The sequence below is a fragment of the Bos javanicus genome, chromosome 17 (genome assembly GCF_032452875.1).
Source record: "Bos javanicus breed banteng chromosome 17, ARS-OSU_banteng_1.0, whole genome shotgun sequence".
NCBI lineage: Eukaryota > Metazoa > Chordata > Mammalia > Artiodactyla > Bovidae > Bos > Bos javanicus.
The window spans coordinates 35,072,522-35,098,243 of record NC_083884.1 but is presented as its reverse complement, the minus strand read 5'-3'; the positions used below and the strand labels follow the sequence as shown (position 1 = coordinate 35,098,243).

Sequence of the window (25,722 nt, the reverse complement as noted above, 5' to 3'; positions counted from 1 at the left end):
TTTGTATTTTCCTTTCCTTTTACAGGAAATTTTATTCATCTGTAATTATTTCTATTTTGTTCATTGTTTATCATCTGCTCAGTTGTAAGTTTACCACAAGTGAGACCAGGAGCATACCCCCAGGGAACAGACCACACCGTAATTCAGTTCCTCATAAGTTGTTTCCTAAAAGAGCCTCCTTTTCTTTCTGCTAGAACCCTTCGGATGACTTTTTTTTTTTTTTTTTTTTTAAGGCTTTTCCAGCCCATACTAACACCAGAAGTCTCCAACTTACACAGATCATATTCAGACCGAGTTTATAACCACAAGGTAGAAGTGCCCACAAATACTAAGATAGACTCTCCAAGGTGGCCATACCCTGAACAAGCTTTCTGCCACTATTTTTTTCTCTCTAGTTTTTCTCTCACTTTGACAACTGCTTCAGCCTTCATTCCTGATCTCTGCCTTCCCTTTGCCTGTGCTGACTTGTTGCCTGGATTGCTTCTGTGAGTTTGATCTGGACTAATTTTAATCTTAGCCATTTGCTAAGATCGGTTGAATATTGGAAATGCCCTCTTCCTAGGCAGCAGTCCCAGGATATTGTAACAGTACTGTGATTTTTCTCTTTTCTCAAAAATGCACACTGGTTTAAATGTTTAAGAGATGGGGAAGACAAGGTCTTGATGATGTGCACACCAACGTAACAGCTGAAGTGGTGGCTATATATCTCTGCTTCAGTAATAGCACTCTTGGCATTAATCCACTATCCAAATTAATTCCAGAAAAGTATGTGTCACATTTTGTTTCACCAGCTTTCCATCTCAACATTAAAGATGAAGGCAAAAAACAAAGCAGTGTGCTTTATGTATCTAACCTCATCTAATTTCGTAGTCATGGCCAGATTTCACAGAGATGAATAGAGGACTTTGAGGTATCAGTTTTCTTGTTAGATTTCCATCTTTGCTGTGTATGTTTAATAGAGCCAGCAGAATGAGAAAGGGTCTGAAGGGTACCTCTGTCTTTGCTTCCTCCTCCAGTGAAAGCACTTCCTGTCATAGATAGTGGACAAGGGTTAATAAAAGCAGTATTCACAGGAGTAAAAGAATAGCTATGCATGAAGGAAATCAGGTGTTACTGTAGGTGTGTTTATCAGAATTCTAACTTCTGTACTATGTAGTAGTGTTTGGAACATTTGTTGTTCATGTTTTATAGAATACCTGATTTCATTGTGTAATAAGAATGTTAATATGCCAGTTTATAGATGAACACTGCCTCAGGTTTCAAGATCCGTGCTTACACCTAGGTGTCAACCCTTTCACTGTGATGCTACAGAGGAGCTCTGTCTGTCACCTGAAAGCTGTCTGAAAGAGTTGTTGTTCAGTCACTCAGTCGTGTCCGACTCTTTGCGACCCCATGGACATGCCAAGCCTCCCTGTCCTTCACCATCTCCCAAAGCTTGCTCAAACTCATGTCCATTGAGTTGGTGATGCCATCCAACCATCTCGTCCTCTGTTATCCCCTTCTCCTCCTGCCTTCAAGCTTTCCCAGCATCAGGGTCTTTTCCAATGAGTTGGCTCTTCACATCAGGTGGCCAAAAGATTGGAGCTTCAGCTTCAGCATCAGTCTTTCCAATGAATATTCAGTATTGATTTCCTTTAGGATGACTGGTTTGATCTCCTTGCCAGCCAAGGGACTCTCAAGAGTCTTCTTCAGCACAACAGTTCAAAAGCATTGATTCTTCAGTGCTCAGCTTTCTTTATGGTCCAACTCACACATCCATACATGACTACTGAAAACAACCATAGCTTTGACTAGAGAGACCTTTGTCAGATCTTGTCTCAAAGAGTACAGAGGTTGAAAAAATTGCTCCCATGTAAAACTTTACAGAGATGTCACTTTCTGCCTATAAATGCCCTCATCTTGCTATCTAGGAAGCACCTTTCATGGACTGCTACCTTCTGGTAGATACGTATCAACCACATGCAGTTTGACAGAAAAATTCACAAAAGTTAAGATATGAGGATACTGTTTTCAGTTAGTCATTTAAAAGTGAAATTACAATTTGATTCATACAAGTGATATAGACCCTGTCACTAGATATTTTTGTCAAGTATTACCAGCAACACAATGTGTCACTTCTTTGAGAAGTGACCTTTGGGTAAAGGAGCTGATCATAGCCTCCTCAACTCATCTGGGGCTCTTTTTTTCTTTCAGAACTCCCTGGAGGCAGAAGGTTCCAATGTACCTACTGTACCAGGCAGTAAGCTGACAGAAAAGGTTTCACCCCTAAAGGGAGCCTGCAGTTGGCTCATGTGACTAAGCCTCTTAATGAGTCAGCTCTTTGCATCAGGTGGCCAAAGTATTTGAGTTTTGTCTTCAACATCAGTCCTTCGAATGAACACCCAGGACTAATCTCCTTTAAGATGGACTGGTTGGATCTCCTTGCAGTCCAAGGGACTCTCGAGAGTCTTCTCCAACACCACAGTTCAAAAGTATCAATTCTTCAGCACTCAGCTTTCTTTATAGTCCAACTCTCACATCCATACATGACCACTGGAAAAACCATAGCCTTGACCAGACGGACCTTTGTTGGCAAAGTAATATCTCTGCTTTGTAATAATGCTGTCTAGGTTGGTCATAACTTTTCTTCCAAAGAGTAAGTATCTTTTAATTTCATGGCTGCAATCACCATCTGCAGTGATTTTGGAGCCCCAAAAAATAGTCAGCCACTGTTTCCACTGCTTCCCTATCTATTTGCCATGAAGTGATGGGACCAGATGCCATGATCTTAGATTTCTGAATGTTGAGCTTTAAGCCAACCTTTTCACTCTCCACTTTCACTTTCATCAAGAGGATTTTGAGTTCCTCTTCATTTTCTACCATAAGGGTGGTGTCATCTGCATATCTGAGGTTATTGATATTTCTCCCGGCAATCTTGATTCCAGCTTGTGTTTCTTCCAGTCCAGTGTTTCTCATGATGTACTCTGCATATAAGTTAAATAAGCAGGGTGATAATATACAGCCTTGACAAACTCCTTTTCCTATTTGGAACCAGTCTGTTGTTCCATGTCCAGTTCTAACTGTTGCTTCCTGACCTGCATATGGGTTTCTCAAGAGACAGGTCAGGTGGTCTGGTATTCCCATGTCTTTCATAATTTTCCACAATTTATTGTGATCCACACAGTCAAAGGCTTTGGCATAGTCAATAAAGCAGAAATAGGTGTTTTTCTGGAACTCTTTTGCTTTTTTGATGATCCAGCGGATGTTGGCAATTTGATCTCTGGTTCCTCTGCCTTTTCTAAAACCAGTTTGAACATCTGGAAGTTCACAGTTCACATATTGCTGCTTGGAGAATTTTGAGCATTACTTTACTAGCATGTAAAATGAGTGCAATTGTGCGGTAGTTTGAGCATTCTTTGGCATTGCCTTTCTTTGGGGTTGGAATGAAAACTGACCTTTTCCAGGCCTGTGGCCACTGCTGAGTTTTCCAAATTTGCTGGCATATTGAGTGCAGCACTTTCACAGCATCATCTTTCAGGATTTGGAATAGCTCAACTGGAATTCCATCACCTCCACTAGCTTTGTTAGTAGTGATGCTTTCTAAGGCCCACTTGACTTCACATTCCACAATGTCTGGCTCTAGGTCAGTGATCACACCATCGTGATTATCTGGGTCGTGAAGATCTTTTTTGTACAGTTCTTCTGTGTATTCTTGCCACCTCTTCTTAATATCTTCTGCTTCTGTTAGGTCCATACCATTTCTGTCCTTTATCTAGCCCATCTTTGCATGAAATGTTCCCTTGGTATCTGTAATTTTCTTGAAGAGACCTCTAGACCTTCCCATTCTGTTGTTTTCCTCTGTTTCTTTGCATTGGTCACTGAGGAAGGCTTTCTTATCTCTCCTTGGTATTGTTTGGAACTCTGCATTCAAACGGGTATATCTTTCCTTTTCTCCTTTGTTTTTTGCTTGTCTTCTTTTAACAGCTATTTGTAAGGCCTCCTCAGACAGCCATTTTGCATTTTGGCATTTCTTTTTCTTGGGGATGGTCTTGATGCCTGTTTATGTTTTATATGGTCTTTTATTATAAGGGATTTTTTTCACTTTAATGTAACTTAGTTTATCAATCTTTTCCTTTTTGTGTTCTTTATGTCTTCTTGAAGAAATCCTTCTGTGTACCCAAAATCATATTTTTTAATGAAATTCTCTCAAGTTTTACTTTTTATTTTTGGGCTTTTGATCAATCTGGCATTTTTGATGTAATAATCAGTGCTGCAATGAATATAGTCATGCATCCCCTCATGTAGATATACACTGTCCAACATAGAGACTACTAGTCACCTAACTATTTAAATTGATTAAAATTAAAGAAAAATTTTTAAGTTCCGTTCTTCATTCTCACAGTAGCCACATCTCAAGTGCTCAGTAGTCCTTTGTGGCTGATGACCACGCTATTGGAGAGCACACTTGCACAATACCTCAACACTGCAGTAAGTGGTTCTTTGCTCTTCAGGTCTTTACCAATACTCTCTTCTTAGTAGGTTTTAATTTTCTTTTTTTAATTTATTCTTGCTTGCACTGGGTCTTCATTGCTGCATGCAGGCTTTCTCTAGTTGTGTGCAGGAGCTACTCTCTGTTGCAGTATGTGAGCGTCTCATTGCAGTAGCTTCTCTTGTTGTGAAGCACAGACTCTAGGCATGCAGGCTCAGTAGTCGTGGTACATGGGCTTAGTTGCTGTGCGGCGTTTGGGGTACGGATCGAACTAGTGTCCACTGCATTGGCAGGCAGATTCTGGTCCATACGGTACCATCAGGGAAGCCTTTGGTGGGTTTTGATTCCAGTTTCTGGCCTCCTGAACATAAGCATGTTGAAAAGGCAGCTGGTTTTTTATCTATCAATAGCTTCTTCCAGGAATTAAAGCTGCTCCCAAGTGAAAAGCTACGCTAAATACAGGTCTTATCTCTATAGTCCTCCTTCCACATCTTGGCTTTGTTATTACTTTTTAGTTCTCTAATTGCTTCAGCTAGATATTTTTCTCCAATTTTTCTAGTTATTCTGAACAGGAGAGTTTCTTCAAATGACCTAGACTCCCATTAGTAAGAATGCAGCTACCCAGTGTTCAAGCTTACATTTCTTAACTAAAATTTGTTCATTTATATATAAAGGTTTGATTCTTTTAGCCTTAATTTTGAGCTCATGCTATTTAAATTAAATATATTGTCTTTTTAAGTCAATATATTTTTCTTCCCAAATCCAGATTGGGATTTACCTAATCTACCTTTGATTAGGTCTGTTAAGTAAATAACCTAGTCCATTTAAAGTTATACCATATTTGGTATTAACTTTAAACATAAGCACGCTGCTGCTGCTAAGTCACTTCAGTCGTGTCCAGACTCTGTGTGAGCCCATAGACGGCAGCCCACCAGGCTCCCCCATCCCTGGGATTCTCCAGGCAAGAACACTGGAGTGGGTTGCCATTTCCTTCTCCAAAACATAAGCATAAATTATAATAAATATTTGCTTAATATTTCTAAGGCATTCATGTGAATAAATAATGAATAAGTCTAGGCTTTATCTGAAAAAGTACATTGTTCATTTTTTAAAATATGTTTTGCTTGCTCACTGAATAACTTTATATATTCTGAGGATACCAGCAAACTCCATGTAAATACAAATACTCTTGGAAACATGAAACTTTCTAGTAAAACTTTGCTGAAGCACAATTTTGTGAGGAGACTTATAAACTTTGCAGATTAACACAGTGACAACCCAACTTGAAGCATTAAAACCAAACTGCCTAATAACAGATGTCAATAAAGCTATCATGTGCATCTAACATTAACATACTTGGTGACATTAATGCAGTGCTACCAACTGTAAAATACTGCAGGCTTCAGTACACTCAGCATATAGGAAATTGAAAACAGCATTCTTAATGTTTCTGTTTTTTTTTTTAAATACTTTTTAATGTTACAAGATTTTAATATATTTACCCATAGGAAGTTTTGACCTATAATACAATATGCAGACAATATAAAATTGAAGATAACTGTTAGTACTGGTTATTCCTAATAAACTTTGTTGCTGAATGTTATAGTAAATAACAATCTTCACTTTAAAGTACCACAGATGGAAGTAAAGCATAATACTTAACAGCTAATTAAGAATCCATCTGCAATGCAGGAGACCCCTGTTCCATTCCTGGGTTGGGAACATCTGCTAGAGAAGGGATAGGTACCCACTCCAGTATTCTTGGGCTACCCTTGTGGCTCAGCTGGTAAAGAATCCACCTGCAAGGTGGGAGACCTGGGTTCGATCCCTGGGTTGGAAAGACTGAGAAGAGAAAGGCTACCCACTTCAGTATTCTGGCCTGGAGAATTCCATGGACTATACAGTCCATGGGGTCGCAAAAAGTCAGCCAGGACTGAGTGACTTTCACTTTCACTAGTTACTGTATCACTTGGGCCAATTTACTTAATCTCTGTAAATTTCTTTCTCATTTATAATAATAGTCCATGCTATGGCAAAGAGTCAGACATGACAGAGTGACTTTCACTTTCACTTCACTTTCTTAATAAATGATTTAGCATTTTAAAGCATTTAATAAGGCTGAAGTATTTAGTATACCTTTGTTTCTTAATAAAAATGTGGGAAATACAGAATTTTATTTCATTAACATTTAAACCAGACTTGACGTCTTTAAAATATGCCTCAAAATTTAGAAGTATAGAAATGTCATCACTTATACAAATAAGAAAAAACTAACACATGTATACTCCATCTCAGTCATTCCTGAAAACAGACTACACAACAAATTTACATTTTTAAGCCAAGAAGACTTTAAAATATAAAGCGGAGGAAAGGAAACTTAATGGCCTCAGAACTAATGTCTTCTGTGTATTGAAAGGAAAGTTCTAGTGTAATAGGGCAAGTATTCTTCTGTCAGCCTCTCAGTTTACTTTCCACTGATTTTTAGAGTGAGAAAGTAATTCATTCTCTGTACTTTATTGAATCAAGGCTATATTAAACAACTTGAAATAACATATAAAATGTCTTATGTGGACTTCAGTCTTTGAGGGACAAACTAATCATCAAATTTCTTTGTACAAGTTTACAGGATTGTACTTTTTCCATGTTAATACATAACATTATGCTGCTTTATTTTCTATTTTACCATGTTGTATAAGTGGCTCTTAGAAATTTTAAAGGATTTGTGCAATTCAGTATTTGTTCTTGGGTAGCTCTGGGAAATGGAAGTCAGGATAATGCCAGAGGAAATCATCTGCTTTTCTTCCAGAAGGAATACAAGTATTTGCAGGGAAAATACAAGTTCAGATATAAGGGCTAGAGAAAAATTCATTGAAACCTCAGTCCCACTTTTTATAATAATTTTTCTTAGGGATACCCTAAGACTGAGCCATTTTAAAAATATATATTTTCTCTATAAGAAAGGGCAAATCTGTCTTATTGAATAATATAAAATCTAAGAGATTTGGAAAATTCGAAAAATTATTAAGAAAATTTATCAGTATTTTGATTGCATTTCAATTACGAAGTATATTTATGAATAATGTTTAAATTTTTAAATAATTCAAAATTGATGATCAGTGCATGACTTTAAACATGAGATTTCCTAGCTTTGTGGTGATGATAGAATCGAAGTTCCTAGGCTTGTGGGAGGCAGATGCTTGTGGGAAAGACTGGTACTTATTAGCAGTAGTAGAAGTAGTAATAAAAATAATGATTTCTTAGAATAATACTCCTTACTTAATTGCCATCTATTTACCAATTTTCTTTTAAGATGCTCCTCCTAATATTATTATTCTTAAGTAGCAAATAGGGAAAATAAGAGAAAAACGAGTCAAATGGCTTTAAATCTTTGTTTTTCCATTTATTCCCTCATTAGTTTATTCATTTCCCTCCTGGTTTCTAAAAGAATATTAAACTATAATAGCTTAATGATAGACATCATATGGTGATGCTTAAACAAGTGACAAAGTAAAACAAAAGCATGAATATTTTACACACTTCTGTCATCACTGAGGCGTTATGTCAGTTAGTCAAATACAAAATAAGTCAAACCAATTTGTTTTATGTAAACAGAGCGTAATCCAAGTCATTCCCTTTTCTCACAGTATTTGCTATCCTGAGAATTGAGTCTGAATCATGTTGAAGCCAGTTTATAAGATACACATCAAAATGTATCATAAATATAAAGCTCCATGAGGTCAGTTTTATAAATTTCACATTGTATTTTTTTGTAATACTTAAAATAGTTTAAAGCTTCAATTAAGAAACCTCAGATTCAATTAAAAGTAATAACTTTTGGATGAAAGAATACACAGTACATGTCAAGAGACAGAGTTTGAGTTTATGAATGTGCAGATATACAGTGATATTTTTAAAATCTAGATTAGAAAATTGATATAAAATCCAAGTTTAACAGCATATCTTATTAAGATAGGAATCTTAATCCTCTATGAAAAGAAAAACAAAACAAAGCCCGGATAAGAGGTTTCTTTTGGTGGTGATCTACGAGGTATTAGGGATACGATTTCCCTCTTGTTCTGCTGTCTCCATGTCCCTCAGTCATCATAGGTAGCCCATCACTTCAATAACTCTTCCTGTCAGTATTGGTGGCGACAGCCAGTCTGACCCGAAAAGAAACCAACACTCCTTCCCAACCTGGAAATGTTGGTAATTTATTTCACCAGCTCCTACCCCCTACAACTGCCCCCCTCACTGCCCCCCAGCAGCAGGCTTTGTTTATTTAAAATACAGAATACCTCTCTCAAGTGTAAGCTGATTGGATTCTTCAAGTACTAATCAACTTAACGTAGTTTTCCTGAACATTACACGTAAAAAGAAAAAGACTACAATTTTTTTCCCCCACATTAGACCATTACTTCTGAGCCATTCTACTTCTTTAAAGAATTTCTTATAGTGGATGTTGTAATAGGAATTGTTTTATTTGCTATTTGTTGGTCAGGTATAACTAGGTGCAGAGATTGGCTGAGGAAAAGTAAAGAGAAATTACAGAAGCGTACTTCTGAGGCTCTCAAAGTTCATTACTGTTTAACACTATTAGAAACAAAATAACTGACATTTCCTTTCCCAGCCCTATATATAGTGTTTGTAATATGCTTGTCATGGTGTCTTTACTATTCATGGATTTATAGGAGCCATTTTTCTGGCAATCCAAAACTCTTTCTTAAACATAAAACATTGAATAAAATAAAAGTTGAAAACATTATTAATACTATTAGGCAAAAATGCTGTTCATTAGCTTCAGAGAAGGTGATGTCATCAATATTAACAGTGGCACTTGCTTTAAAAGAATAAGTATCCTACTCCTGTTTCTCATTAGAATACAAGCAAGAGTACTAACAAAGTCTTGTTTGCAATAATCAATCATTTGAAAGACTTGTCTAAATCTATTAGATTTACACACTTTATATTGGCCATATTCAAGTTTATTATGAGTAGTCAAATACAGTTAAAATATGTATTAAACCCACCAATTCAGCCAGTACAACAATTGAGAGGGGCACTGATTCTCTTATTTTAGACATTAGCCCAAACATTAATGTTTGTTATAATTATATATTTTCCCTTCAGTTCAGTTCAGTTCAGTCGCTCAGTCGTGTCCGACTCTTTGCGACCCCATGAATCGCACCACGCCAGGCCTCCCTGTCCATCACCATCTCCCGGAGTTCACTCAGACTCACGTGCATTGAGTCATCATTTCTGTTACTTCTTAAATCTACCTCTTGGTTAAGAGAACATAGACATTTGCATGTTACTGTAAAGACAAGATAAAAAAAGAAAATACATATTAAAGTCCCAATTAGGCTCCTTGACCATGCTCACTGGTTTCACACTAGGTTTCTTTTTTATAAGCCTTATGTACTTCACTTTCATGGATGTGTTCAAAGTGTTAATTAACTCTGTTAAGAGTTTTTGAGTGGTGAATTGCAAATTCTATTTAAATAGCATTAGCAATAGAAACTCTGGGATTTTGAAGCCCCCAACATAATGGTGCATTAAGAGGATAATAAAAACCAATTTGAAAGTATCTCGCCTACAGTTGCCCAAGCCTCCTTTCCCTATACCATGGGCCCATTTTGCTTGGTATTATGATATGTGTGTCTGATTGTATATCTGTGTGTTTTCTATTACTTGTTCTAAAGCAAAATAAGAAAGAGGTGGGAGGAGACAGATTAAGGAATGTGTTGACATTTGTGGGGATTAGATCCAGGACATGAGGGGTAAACTGGAATTCTGGGACTTCTGGTGTTAGTATGACATAACATAGGTGAAGGGCAACATGAAATTAGTGTTAGTAGATTCAAGGCATAAATTGTAGTGGCGCCACTGTGAAGGGTGGGAGAAGGGAAGATCGGGTATTGGGGGCTTCCTCTTGAGCCCGTTTATAAACGTAAATGGTCTTAGTAAGTGAACCTGAATCCCAGTGTACAGAACTCATGCTTAACCTGGAGTGGGGAGGAAGCCTTCATGTGAGAGCTTGTGCTCAGTCGTGAAGTCATGTCCAACTCTTTGCAACAAACACAATGGACTATAGCCTGCAGGCTCTTCTGTCCATGGGGATTCTCCAGGCAAGAATACTAGAGTGGGTTGCCATGCCCTTCTCCAGGGGATCTTCCCAGCCCAGGGATTGAACCCAGGTCTCCCACATTGCAGATGGATTCTTTACCATCTGAGCCACCAGGGAAGCCCACCATGTCAGGGCTACTCCTCCTCTTATAGGTCAGGGCTATTCCCTGACATCTGTGAGTTATAGACATTCTGGATCAGTAAATAGATGACAGGTATAAATCTAGAGTCTGGTCAGGTATATAAAGATACAAATTTTGAGCTCTCCAAACATCAAATATAAAGTAATGTTAATGTTTATTATACAAAAGGACTTTTAAACAAACTGAACTTGGAGAATTTAGATGACCCACAGAGACGCTAATTTTCATTATGAGTAATAGCATAATTGTTATTCCTGGTCGCTCACATGGTAAAGAACCTGCCTGCAATACGGGACACCCAGGTTTGATCCCCAGGACAGGAAGATCCCCTGGAATAGGGAATGGCAACCCACTCTGGTATTCTTGCCTGGAGAATCCCATGGACAGAGGAGCCTTGCAGGCTATAGTCCAAGGGGTTGCACAGAGTTGGGCATGACTTAGCAACTAACACACACTAAGAGACTAAAATGTAGCTCTACATAGATAATGTCACATTGTTTTCCATATTAAAATTTTAAATTTGTTATCTTATAAGCACTAGATAAAATACAGAATGTTTTTTCAATGATATACCCAGGTTTCTAATGTTTTATCTGTTGTCTTTCCTACAAATCTACTTATGGATCCACCAATCCTCATGGCAGAGTGTATAAAATATCAACCTGCATCTACTTCTGCTTTATTGACTATGCGAAAGCCTTTGACTGTGTGGATCACAATCAACTGTGGAAAATTCTGAAAGAGATGGGAATACCAGACCACCTGATCTGCCTCTTGAGAAATTTGTATGCAGGTCAGGAAGCAACAGTTAGAACTCGACATGGAACAACAGACTGCTTCCAAATGGGAAAAGGAGTACGTCAAGGCTGTATATTGTCACCATTTATTTAACTTCTATGCAGAGTATATCATGAGAAATGCTGGACTGGAAGAAACACAAGCTGGAATCAAGATTGCTGGGAGAAATATCAATAACCTTAGATATGCAGATGACACCACCCTTATGGCAGAAAGTGAAGAGGAACTCAAAAGCCTCTTGATGAAAGTGAAAGTGGAGAGTGAAAAAGTTGGCTTAAAACTCAACATTCAGAAAACGAAGATCATGGCATCTGATCCCATCTCACTTCATGGGAAATTGATGGGGAAACAGTGGAAACGGTGTCAGACTTTATTTTTCTCTGGGCTCCAAAATCACTGCAGATGGTGACTTCAGCCATGAAATTAAAAGACGCTTACTCCTTGGAAGAAAAGTTATGACCAACCTAGATAGCATATTCAAAAGCAGAGACATTACTTTGCCAACAAAGGTTCGTCTAGTCAAGGCTATGGTTTTTCCAGTGGTCATGTATGGATGTGAGAGTTGGACTGTGAAGAAAGCTGAGTGCCGAAGAATTGATGCTTTTGAACTGTGCTGTTGGAGAAGACTCTTGAGAGTCCCTTGGACTGCAAGGAGATCCAACCAGTCCATTCTGAAGGAGATCAGCCCTGGGATTTCTTTGGAAGGAATGATGCTAAAGCTGAAACTCCAGTACTTTGGCCACCTCATGCGAAGAGTTGACTCATTGGAAACGCCTCTGATGCTAGGAGGGATTGGGGGCAAGAGGAGAAGGGGTCGACAGAGGATGAGATGGCTGGATGGCATCACTGACTCGATGGACATGAGTCTGAGTGAACTCCGGGAGTTGGTGATGGACAGGGAGGCCTGGCGTGCTGCGATTCACAGGGTCGCAAAGAGTCGGACACGACTGAGCGACTGATCTGATCTGATCCTTATTTTGTGTGAAATATTTACCTAAACCAGGCTTTGGTTTTCTTCTGCACTACATTTTTTAAAGTTATTTCCACATACATACATTTAGCCTGGTTCATCCAGTTCAGTATTCTTTCCTGGAAAACCCCATGGACAGAGGAACCCAGTTATAATCCATGGGGTCACACAGAGTGTAACACAACTTAGTGACCGAACAACAACAAAAGAAATGAAAAATATCTTTAGTTTCCTTAAAACTACTTTTTTGATTCTTTGCCCTTATATCTCGCTCTTTTTATTGATATGTGGAGCAAGAATGATTTTTCTCTTTTCCAGACTCTGAAATGAGAGATATATAGCAATTCACATTATGATTATTTATGAGATAAACTTAAATATACAGGATCTTAGTACATACTGATCTTCCCTGGTGGCTTAGCTGGTAAAGAATCCTCCTGCAGTTTTGGAAACCTGGGTTCGATCTCTGGATCAGGAAGATCCCCTGGAAAAGGGAGCAGCTACCCTCTCCAGTATTCTGTCCTGGAGAATTCCATGGACTATCCATGGAGTTGCAAAGAGTCGGACACAATTGAGCAACTTTCACTTTCTTTAGTACATACCAGCCCTAATTAAATGAATACATAAAACATTGTCACCAATTATTCTGTTCCAGAGAAAAGTCCACATTCTGTGTATTAATTTGTTTTCTACCATAGCCATTTCATATGGGACTCAGAATTATGAGAGGAAGTGCATTTATTTTCTCTACTCTAATTGTATATCATCTTGAAAGCCTGAAGGTATGTCGTGTTCAAAATAGCAGTTTGTGTTGTTGTTCAGTACATACCGATAACACACTGGTAAAAAGCTGTGGGTACCTGAGGGGCTAATGCAGGTGTCATGTTAAAACATTTATTTGAAGAGATAACTTGTGTTTGCCCAGGGTTGCCCATTTGGGAATGCTCCTGTGCATACCATAAGCTTGGCCCTCAGTTTGTCCCTGCTCATAGTTTGGAGTGGCTCCTTTCATTGTTTGAATTTGGTTGCATTGAAAAAGCAAGCCTGTTTCTTCATTGTAAAAAGAAAGTGCTTGTCCAAGCACGTTGCATGTTGGCAGTTTAGAGTCTGCTCTTTTGCTGTCTGGAACTTGGACAACTTTTTAACCTCTCCAAGGCAAGGTAGCTGTGACAAGGTGTCAGTTACTTTAAAAAAGTAAATAAATCACGGGCTTTGAGTTTCGGTGTAATAATAAAGATCCAATGTCCTCACATGAGTTTCTCATTCCATGATTTTGAATCATATTTTTTGTACTGAATGCTCTACCTTCAAAGTAAAACTTTAAATAAAAGAAAAAGCACAGGTTGAAGAGCAGAGCATTCTGAGAGGAAGATTTTTAAGAATTAACAATGAAAGAACAGTGTGTTAACTTTAATAAAGTGAACTAAAGAACAACAAAAAAAATTAAAGATGTATTTGAAATTTAATCTTTCTTAGCTTGTTTTCTTTACCAAATCAGGAAATCCCAGGATAGCTATAGTGTGAGCATCGTGGTACTAGAGGGTGTGACTTTCAGTGCTTAAAATATTTTGTAAGCCAGGTAGTCACTTGCTGTAAATTCACCAAAGACAAATTTCCATGAATAATTCTAAACTTACTCTATAGAACAATACCTCAAAAACTGACAAATTCAGAGATAAAAGTCTTTATGACTTAACTCTGTTGATTGGCTAATATCAAACAGCAGTCTACATTTGCCAGATTCCCTCCAAAATCATAAACTGTACTTTTTTAAGAAAGAAAATAAAAACACTAATCATTAATTAAATAAAGAGATTGTTTGCCTGATAACAAAGTGGTCTGCAAATATATGAAGCTTGATTTTGCTAATCTTTACCAATTTTCAGGCTATCCTGGGGGCTCAGCCTAAAGAATCTGTCTACGATGCAGGAGATACCAGTTCGATTTCTTGTCGGGAAGATCCCCTGGAGAAGGGCACGGCAGTCCACTCCAGTATTCTTGCCTGGAGAATCCCCATGGGCAGAGGAGCCTGGCAGGCTACAGTCCACAGGGTCGCAAAGAGTTAGACACAGCTGAACACCCACACCAATTAATTTCCAGGGTTTTTCAACTATGTGTAATAGAAGAATGATACCTTGATGAGCAAAAATTATGTTTCACTTTTAGTTTCATTTGTTCTTATAACCTCAACAAAATATTTCTACTTAGCAGTTTTCCAAACTTATTTCAGTATTTCTTGCTTTTACTATTTAATGCTAGGGTAATATTCTGGACTTAATATTGTGCCAGAATACTATATATATTACATTTTGTTTTTCACTGTTTAAAAACAATAGGCTAATAACACATGAGAGCATTGGTCTATCAACTTTTTTATTATATGTTCCTGTGATTACCTTTTAGCGTGAACCACCAATATATGCTTGCTTGATAAGTTTCTTAGTCATGTCGGACTCTTTGTGACCCTCTGGACTGTAGCCTACCAGGCTCCTCTGTCCATGGGGATTCTCCAGGCAAGAATACTGGAGTGGGTGGCCATACCCTTCTCCAGGGGATCTTCCCGACCCAGGGATCAAACGTGCGTCTATTATGTCTCCTGCATTGGCAGGCAGATTCTTTACCATTAGCGCCACTTGGGAAACCCAAATAAGTGTAGTCTAATTAACACTATTATACCCATAACAGTATCCTGGTTTTAGTAGTATTCTACAGTTATATGAAACACCACCACTGGGGGAGTTGGTGAAAGGTTCATGGGAGTCTATGTACTGTTTCTTACAGTTGTCTGTAAGCCTATAACTGTGTTAAAATAAAAAGTTAAAAATAAGAGGAAAGAGAAAAATGATCCAGTGGGTATAAAAATAAGACAATTCAGTACAGTCACTCAGTCGTGTCCAACTCTTTGCGACCCCATGGGCTACAGCATGCTAGGCTAGGTTTCCCTGTCCATCATCAACTCCCAGAGCTTACTCAAACTCATGTCCAATGAGTCAGTGATGCCATCCAACCATCTCATTGTCTGTCATCCCTTTCTCTTCCTTCAGTCTTTCCCAGCATCAGGGTCTTTTCCAATGAGTCAGTTCTTTGCATCAGGTGGCCAAAGTATTGGAGTTTCAGATTTTGCATCAGGCCTTCCAATGAATATTCAGGACTGATTTCCTTTAGGATTAACTGTTTGGATCTCTTTGCAGTCCAAGAGACTGTCAAGAGTCTTCTCCAACACCACAGTTCCAAAGCATCAATTCTTCACCACTCACCTCTCTTCATAGTCCAACTCTCACATCCATACATGACTACTGGAAAAACCATAGCTTTGACTAGATGGACCTTTGTTGGCAAAGTAATGTCTCTGCTTCTTAATATACTGTTTAGGTTGGTCATAACTTCTCTTCCAAGGAGCAAGCGTCTTTTAATTTCATGGCTGTCGTCACCATCTGCAGTGATTTTAGAGCCCAAGGAAATAGTCTCTCACTATTTCCATTGTGTCCCCATGTATTTGCCGTACGTGATGGGACCAGATGCCATGATCTTTGTTTTCTGAATGTTGAGTTTTAAGCCAACTTTTTCACTCTCTTCTTTCACTTTCATCAAGAGGCTTTTTAGTTCCTCTTCACTTTCTGCCATAAGTGTGGTGTCACCTGCATGTCTGAGGTTATTGATATTTCTCCTGGCAGTCTTGATTCCGGTTTGTACTTCATCTAGCTGGCATTTTGCATAATGTACTCTACGTATACAGTAAATAAGCAGGGTGACAGTATACAACCTTGACATACTCCTTTCCTGATTTGCAACCAGTCTGTTGTTCCATCTCCAGGTCTAACTGTTGCTTCTTGACCTGCATACATATTTCTCAGGAGGCAGGTCAGGTGGTCTTGTATTACCATCTCTTTAAGAATTTACCACAGTTTTTTGTGATCCACACAGTCAAAGGCTTTAGCATAGTCAATAAAGTAGAAGTAGATGTTTGTTTGGAACTCTCTTGCTTTTTCAATGATACGGTGGATATTGGCAATTTGATCTCTGCCTTTTCTAAATCCAGCTTGAACATCTGAAAGTTCACAGTTCACGTGCTGTTGAAGCCTGGCTTGGAGAATTTTGAGCATTACTTTGCTAGCATATGAGATGAGTGCAATTGTGTGGTAGTTTGAATATTCTTTGGCATTGCCTTTCTTTGGGATTGGAGTGAAAACTGATCTTTTCCAGTCCTGTGGCCACAGTTGAGTTTTCCAAATTTGCTGGCATATTGAGTGCAGGATGTCACAGCATCATCTTTTAGGATTTGAAATAACTCAACTGGAATTCCATCACCTCCACTAGCTTTGTTCATGGTGATGCTTCCTAAGGCCCACTTGACTTCGTATTCCAGCATGTCTGGCTCTAGGTGCATGATCACACCATCGTGGTTATCTGGGTCATGAAGATCTTTTTTATATAGTTCTTGTGTGTGTTCTTGCCACCTCTTCTTAATATCTTCTGCTTCTGTTAGGGCCATACGATTTCTATAAGGCATGAAATCTCAGAACCTTTCACCAACTCCCTCAATTATAACGTTTCATATGACTGTCAGTTCAGTTCAGTTCAGTCACTCAGTCGTGTCCAACTCTTTGTGACCCCCTGAATCGCAGCATGCCAGGCCTCCCTGTCCATCACCATCTCCCAGAGTTCACTCAAACTCACGGCCATCGAGTCAGTGATGCCATCCAGCCATCTCATCCTCTGTCGTCCACTTCTGCTCCTGCCCCCAATCCCTCCCAGCATCAGAGTCTTTGCCAGTGAGTCAACTCTTCTCATGAGGTGGCCAAAGTACTGGAGTTTCAGCTTCAGCATCATTCCTTCCAAAGAAATCTCAGGACTGATCTCCTTCAGAATGGACTGGTTGGATCTCCTTGCAGTCCAAGGGACTGTCAAGAGTCTTCTCCAAACCACAGTTCAAAAGGATCAATTCTTCGGCGCTCAGCTTTCTTCACAGTCCAACTCTCACATCCATACATGACCACTGGAAAAACCATAGCCTTGACTAGACGGACCTTTATTGGCAAAGTAATGTCTCTGCTTTTCAATATGCTATCTAGGTTGGTCATACATATGACTGTAGAAGAATATTAAAACCAGGATATTGTCATTGGTATATTAGAGTTAATTAGACTATTTTTATTAATAGTTCAGAAATTAAAATTAGACTTTTAATATGTAGTTAATTCGACTACAGGTCTTATTTAGCTTTCACCAGCTTTTGAATGCACTCATTTGTGTTTGTGCCTTTGCCTCTGTGTACTTGAATGTGTGTTTGTGGTATACTTCTTGACCCCATTTATAAATTCATGTAATCACTACTGCAGTCAAGATATAGCATTGTATCTTGGATCACTGCAAAGAATTCTTTTGTATACTCCTTTGTAGTTGAATATCCCCCTATTCCTTTCTTTTTTGTCTGTCACCTTTCCTGTTGATTGCAAATCAGGAAAGGCAGTCACAAGTTGGTGTCCATCTCCACAGTTTTGTCATTTCAAAAATGTCATATAACTACAGTCATACAGCAAATACGTAATTATGGGAGGTTGGCTTTTATCAGTAAACATTATATTCTTGATATCCCATCCAAATTGTATGTATTGATGGTTATAACTTCTGTTAATTGCTGAATAGTAATCCACTGTATAGATATATCTGAGTTTGTTTAACCACTTACCTGTTCAAGGACATTTAGGTTATTTCCAGATTTGGGCTCTCATGAATAAGTAAAGCTGCTTTAAACAACCATATAAAGATTTTTGTGTGAACAAAAGTTTTCAGTTCCCTGTGACTAAGTTTACTGTTGGTCAGTCACATGATGTATTAGTTTTCTATTGTGGCTGTAAGAAATTATTAAAAGACTAGCCACTGAAATAACAAATTTATCATCTTCCAGTTCTGTAGGTTAGAAGTCCAATATGATCTCACTGGCTAAAGTCAAGGTAAATGTCAGGGCTGCAGTCCATTCTGGAGGCTTTAGGGGAGAATCTGTTTCCCTTGCCTTTTCCAGTTCCTCCTGATGTCCTTGCCTTCTGGCCCCTGCCTCCATCTTCACAGTCAGCCAAGTTGTATCTCTCTGCCTTTCTTCCATAGCCACAGTCCTCCTCTAACTGACTCTCCTTTACCTCTCTCTCCACTTTTAATCCTTACCTAATGTTAATCTCCCATTTTTAATCAATTCATCAGGAACCCTAATTCCAACTATAACCTTAATTGTTTTTGCTAGATAAGGTTCATATTCCCAGGTTCCAAGGATTAGGATATGGACAGCGGTGGGGTAGTGGAGCCAGGCATGCACTGTTCTGCCTGCTTCATGTGATCTGTCTTTAAAAACTGCTAAACTATACCCCAGCAGGGCTATACCATTTTATGTTCCCACCAGGAAGTATAGAATCTAAGTTTTCTATATCCTTACTGGCATTTGGTGTTCTGATAACTCTGTAGTGATATCTCATTGTAGTTTTAATTTGCATTTCCATAATGCCTAATGATATTTAACTTTTTTATATGCTTATTTGTCCTTAATATCTCCTCTATGGTGAAATGTCTGTTTATGTCTTTTGCCCATTTTCTAGTTGAACTTTTTGTTATTTTACTGTCATGTTTTGAGAGTTCTTTATGTATCCTAAATATAAGTTCTTTGTTGAATATGTGCCTTGAAAATGTTTCTCTCTGTCTGTAACTTGTCTTTTTATCTTCTTTAACATGTTCTTTTCCTTATGGGAAGCTTTATAAAATCTCGTTTCTTGCTTTAAGTAAGTGATGCCATGTACGGCAACCATGAAATCTCATGGGGTTTTAAAGAAATTTACATTACACAGTAATTGTTACTGAAAAGTGTTCTTTAGGTAATATTTTGTGTTGATCTGGATGCATTTAGAGTTGGACCCAATGATATGCTAGAACTAGCTCTTACCGGTTTACAAGAACAGATTTAAATTTTTTCACAAATGTTACAAATCAGTTTTAAACAATCAGTACAATGTCTTTGCCATTAATGTAAACTTAAGTAAGTAAAGGAAACAGATTATGACAGAGTTCATAATTATAATATGTGAAAGAATTTAAAAGTATAGCATTAACATTGGTCTTATTAAAATTATTTGTTTTGGCTGGATGTTAATTGCTTATTTTTTAAGATATATTTTTCAAAACTTAATATTATGTGGATATAAAAATTAGGTCAGATATTAGTGTTATTTTAATTAACTTGTGGAATAAATTAAAATTGAAAAATAATACTCATTCATCCCTGCTTGTTTTAGATATTGAAATAAATATGTAATGACTTCATACATTAAATCCAGTCTAGAGCTAAACCAGTTAAGACAGAGTTGACATATCAGATTTGACCACTTTTCTATAAAGTATTTTAATGCTTTAATCAGACCCTAAAGTTGTCTTCAGGTCTTCCCCAATGGCTCAGACTTCCCTTGTGGCTCTGCTGCCGAAGAATCTGCCTGCAATGCGGGAGACCTGAGTTCGATCCCTGGGTTGCAGAGATCCCCTGGAGAAGGGAAAGGCTACCCACTCCAGTATTCTGGCCTAGAGAATTTCATGGACTGTATAGTCCATGGGGTCGCAGTCGGACATGACTGAGTGACTTTCACTTTCACTTTCCCCAGTGGCTCAGTGGTAAAGAATCCACCTGCAATGCATAAGACACTGGAGATGCAGCTTCAATCCCTGGTTCAGGAAGATCCCCTGGAGAAGGAAATGGCAACCCACTCCACTATTCTTGTCTGGAGAATTACATGGACACAGGAGCCTGGCAGGCTACAATCTCTGGGGTCACAAAAGTCAGACACTGAGTGACTGAGCAAAATATCCCCCCCTTTTTTTTAATGGCTTAAAACAGCACGAATTTATTATCTTGCAGCTGTGTAGATCAGAAACCTGACACCAGTCTCACTAGGCAAAGATCACAGTATCAGTGAGACACATTATGTTCTGGAGGCTCCAGGAAGAATCCATTTCCTTATATTTTCTGTCTTTTAAGTGCTGCTTGCTTTCCTTGACTCATCACCATTTTCCTTTATCTTCAAAACCACCAGAGGCAGGCTGAGTTCTCATGTTGCCATCTCCCCAGTTCCCTCTTCTGATGCTCTCTTCCACTTTTAAGGACCCTTAGAATTCCAGGGACGGGGGAGCCTGGTGGGCTGCCATCTATGGGGTCACACAGAGTCGGGGGGGAGCCTGGTGGGCTGCTGTCTATGGGGTCACACAGAGTTGAACGCAACTGAAGCAACTTAGCAGCAGCAGCAGCAGGATTATATTGGGTTCACCAGGATAATCCAGAGAAATCTCCTACTTTAAAGGTGTCTGGGTAGCAAATTTATTTCCATTTGCCACCTTAACTCATCTTTGCCATATTGCCTCACATATATTCATAGGTTAGATAGATTAGGATATGTACATTTTGAGGGGCCATTATTCTGCCTGCCACAACTTTCTATCTAATTATTTATACATACATCCTGGGAAATACAGTGAGTCATTTTAAAAATTGTATTCATATCCCAACTCTGTTTTCCCAAACCCTAACCGCCCCCCCAAAAAAAAGAGAAGAAAACTATCCAGAGAAACAAACCACAGAATGAAATAATTGTAAAGCTAAAAAAAGTTACGTTCTGCTTTTGCTATATGAGTTTAAGAGATCAAGATCTCCGTAGTATCACCTGTGTGGGAGTTTTATGTGTGAAAATCTAAGTGCTCATAAGTTACTTCCAAGTCCCGCTCCCAGAATGAATAGATGTGATCTTGTTATAATCTGCCCACTGTTTGCCTGAAATTGTTTAAGCCCTTTTCTTTTAACTGAGATATAACTGACTTATAACATTTTGTTTTAGGTATACAATATAATGATTCGATATCTGTTCAGTTCAGTTTAGTCACTCAATCGTGTCCGACTCTTTGCAACCCCATGAACTGCAGCACACTAGGCCTTCCTGTCCATCACCAACTCCCGGAGTCTATCCAAACCCATGTCCATTGAGTTGGTGATGCCATCCAACCATCTCATCCTCTGTTGTCCCCTTCTCCTCCTGCCTTCAATCTTTCCCAGCATCAGGCTCTTTTCAAATGAGTCAGCTCTTCGCATCACATGGCCAAAGTATTGGAGTTTTAGCTTCAACATCAGTCTTTCCAATGAACACCCAGGACTGATCTTGTTTAGGGTGGACTGGTTGGATCTCCTTGCAGTCCAAGGGACTCTCAAGAGTCTTCTCCAACACCACAGTTCAAAAGCATCAATTCTTCGGTGCTCAGCTTTCTTTATAATCCAACTCTCACATCCATACATGACTACTGTAAAAACCATAGACTTGACTAGACACACCTTTGTTGGCAAAGTAATGTCTCTGCTTTTGAATATGCTATCTAGGTTGGTCATAACTTTCCTTCCAAGGAGTAAGTGTCTTTTAATTTCATGGCTGCTGTCATCATCTGCAGTGATTTTGGGGCCCCAAAAAATAAAGTCAGCCACTGCTTCCACTGTTTCCCCATCTATTTGCCATGAAGTGACGGGACTGGATACCATGATCTTCGTTTTCTGAATGTTGAGCTTTAAGCCAACTTGTTCACTCTCCTCTTTCACTCTCATCAAGAGGCTCTTTAGTTCTTCTTCACTTTCTGCCATAAGAGTGGTGTCATCTGCATATCTGAATTTATTGATATTTCTCCCAGTAATCTTGATTCCAGCTTGTGCTTCCTCCAGCCCAGCATTTCTCATGATGTGATTTCTGTATGTATTGTGAAATGATTGCCTAGTCTGTTTTGAAAGCCCATGTTTTTCCTACTACGTACATCACAGTGCGTCCCACCTTTTAACTTGCCGCAATCCAGATATTTGCCTCAACACCCACCAAAGAAAATTCCTAATCTGCATTCTCTGCCTCCAGGTATATTTATTGCCTGAATGCATCTCTAATTAGGATGCTCAAATAGTGTAACAAGATGAAACACGCATTCTAATGTCAGAGGGGCTCTTTTGGGGGCCATTGGGGCTACTAATGTGGAGGCTCTTAGGTCTGCCCTAGTTCCAGTCTGGCTTATTATTCCTTGTTCTTTAGTTCACTCCTGAAATGCATAAGGTCTCTAAAAACCCTGGGTGTGTCCCCTCGCACCCCCCCTTTTTTTCTTTTAAACTGTATGCTATCCTAATAATGCAAGAATAAAGGAGAAAGGCTTTTCAGCAAAATAGATTGTTTTTAATTTGGTAATTGTGTAGCAGACATTTAGGGCCCTGAATTTCATGTTCCAAGATAGCAGAAGAATACATATAGGCAGCACAGTGTCATGACAGGTTTTTCTTGAACATTTCTAGATGGCATTCTACATTTTTTTCAGTATCATATATTTCCATATTATACTTTTGAAAATATATATAGATTAAAGTGCATGTGAGCATAAATTAGCATAAACTTTCTAAAAGGTAGTTAATATATAACAAAAAAACCTTCAGTATTCCCCTTTTGTCCTACTAGGAATTTATCCAGGATATAATAAGCAGTCCACACTGTTAGTGTAAAATGTTCATTGTAGGATTTTTATAGATTGAATCTCTAAATAAGACTAATGGTACCCATCTATCTTAAGAGTAGTTTTGAGAATTGAATATTACATATGTGCTGTATGTATGTAACAAAATAATGAGCAGCTATTAAAATGGTTATATGTACTATATGTATTAGCAGTAAAAGAAATCCATACACTATAATTACTGGGAAATAAAGGTAGGTTATAAAACAGTCATAAATAGCACAACTTTATGTGAAACAGCATACATTACAATGGTCTGGAAAATTGCTCCCCAAAATATTAACAAAGCCATCAATTTGGTAATTTTTTGTTGTTGTCGTTCGGTCACTGGGTCATATCTGACTCTTTGTGACCCCATGGACTGCAGCATGCCAGGCTCTTCTGTCCTCCACTATCTCCCAGAGTTTGCTCAAATTCATGTTTATTTTCTAGTTAATGTAAATCAGTGTTGTGTCAAAATTGCTTACAATCTATGTGTAATTTTTATATTCACAGAAATCAGTCATCTTTATTTTTAAAATAAACTGAATGGGTATTACGTTGCTATTTACTAATTGTATGGCTTTTAATTTATTTTAAACTTCCTTCTGTATAAAAGGAGAATCATAATAAACTTTCAGTTTAAATGTCAATTATAATCCCCGTCCCATCTTCCTTCCGATTTATAAATCCTGAGCCATTCTTGGCTGCATAATAGCTGAAATGAATGAATGTCTTCTCAAAGGATGTGGGGTCAGATTTCTCATCAGCAACTTCCTTAGCACAAGTCACACTGTCAGAGAAGTGGAGGGGGGTGAAAGGAAACCAAGATGTTGATAGAACCCAGGAGAGAAGTCAGCCTGATGATTGCAAGGGGTATTGGCAAAGTTGAGAATTAAGTTGCAGTGTTAAGACTATATTTAGTTTTGCTCATTGTTTAGAACTCAGTCATGTTTTAAAATTATCTTGGCGAATTTCAGGAAGGAGAGACCATCTCTCATTTGGACTCAACAACTTTATTTTTAGGTGTATACATAGAGGAGAAATTCTCTTGGTTAAAAAAGGAAAAAAAAAGTTTTTTTAAGGAAAAACTTTATAGACAGTTGAAGTGAACGGTAATCTTGAGTGTACGTGTGGAGGATGTACTAAATGACTGTGTGTCATACCCTCCCACCCACACCAGAACTTTTACCTTGAAACGTGAATGCTTGTTCCTGGCTATTCTCAGACATAACACACTTTTAAAGAATACTGTATAATCAAATACGAGGTGTTTAAAAATAAGTGAAACAAGGTATCCTATGATACAGCATATGGCTCTTCAGCATTTACAGGTTATTTTTTCTTTCTTTCTTTCTTTACTTCCCCATTTGGTTAATATTAGACAATAAACCCATTTCAGAATTATTCACTGAGAAGGAAATGGTTTAACAACTCCCAGCTGTGGCTGCATAGGTCATCAACAGCTCCCTGGGATTTAGGATCAAATCTGAGTCGATATTATCAGACTACTTCTGCCCAAGATAATAAAATTTGAAGTCCTGTGTTTTAAGAGGACGGCCATGTGGGCAAGTACTTGAGGAAATGTATTTCAAGTATTTTTGTTTCAGAAAAGAGAAGAAGGAGTGCAAAAACAGGATAGTGTATTGGGGATTTTAGTTTAAGATTCCTCTTTCAGTTTTTTTCCCTAAGAAATTTTAGTTCTCTTTAGCAACCTGCTTGTCAAGTACAATAGTGAATCTTACAGAAAATATGAAACTGGGGAAATGAAGAAATTCACTTGCTATTTGTGCTGAGATTGGGTGCAGGTATAATAAAAGTGGGCATCTGATACAAGAACAAAGAGAATTCTATTGATTGAGCTGAAGTGAATCCCATCTCTGTATAGGTTGAAAGGTTTAGAGGTTTTGTTATGATTATTTTGTTTAGGAAAGTTATACAAGTTTTACCTTTAAGAACAAACTTTTGAATCTAAGGGGTCTCATCATGAACTTATGTGTTTACCTGTCATTTCCACTCTGTAAGCTTTTTTAAGGTATGGATGATATTGCTTATTTTTGATAAATCCAGTTCCAGACATAAATATTTGTTTGGTTAGCTAATTAATTAATTTTGCCTTCTAACGCAGGATATTTGCCTAACAGTAGTTTTATACACACAGGCCTACCTTTTATTTTCTGCTGCTTCTAACTTCAGGAATTTGGGAATGGGAATAGTTTTGGTATAGCAATTTATAAAATTTTAGCATTAAGGGATGAAGTTAAAATAAATTGAGTGGGAATTGGAAGGAACAGTAATATTGGAAGTTGTTTTGTATTTTAATTTTTATGTGCTAGAGGGTAGGAACCGGAGAAGGCAATGGCACCCCATTCCAGTACTCTTGCCTGGAAAATCCCATGGGCAGAGGAGCCTGGTAGGCTGCAGTCCATGGGGTCGCGAAGAGTCAGACACGACTGAGCAACTTCACTTTCACTTTTCACTTTCATGCATTGGAGAAGGAAATGGCAACCCACTCCAGTGTTCTTGCCTGGAGAATCCCAGGGACGGGGGAGCCTGGTGGGCTGCCGTCTATGGGGTCGCACAGAGTCAGACATGACTGAAGCGACTTAGCAGCAGCAGCAGAGGATAGGAACTGGTCAGCTGTGGCCTTCACTGCATTCAAACATCAAAATCTGTGACAACAATGAATT

At 38.4% G+C, this 25,722-nt stretch overlaps 1 protein-coding gene across 6 annotated transcripts in view; it reads left to right on the top strand.

Annotated features, from left to right (window-relative positions):
- Positions 1–25,722, top strand: part of AFG2A (AFG2 AAA ATPase homolog A) — a 323,918-nt gene that overhangs the window by 201,817 nt on the left and 96,379 nt on the right. Inside the window, exon 15 of one of the 6 annotated variants that reach the window (XM_061384248.1) lies at positions 11,379–20,426. The exons of the other annotated variants lie outside the window; for them this stretch is intronic. Coding sequence (XP_061240232.1) covers positions 11,379–11,387 — 9 coding nt within the window. The 3' untranslated portion in view covers positions 11,388–20,426. Of the gene's footprint in view, positions 1–11,378; positions 20,427–25,722 lie in introns of those variants that run through there. 6 annotated transcript variants of the gene reach the window in all.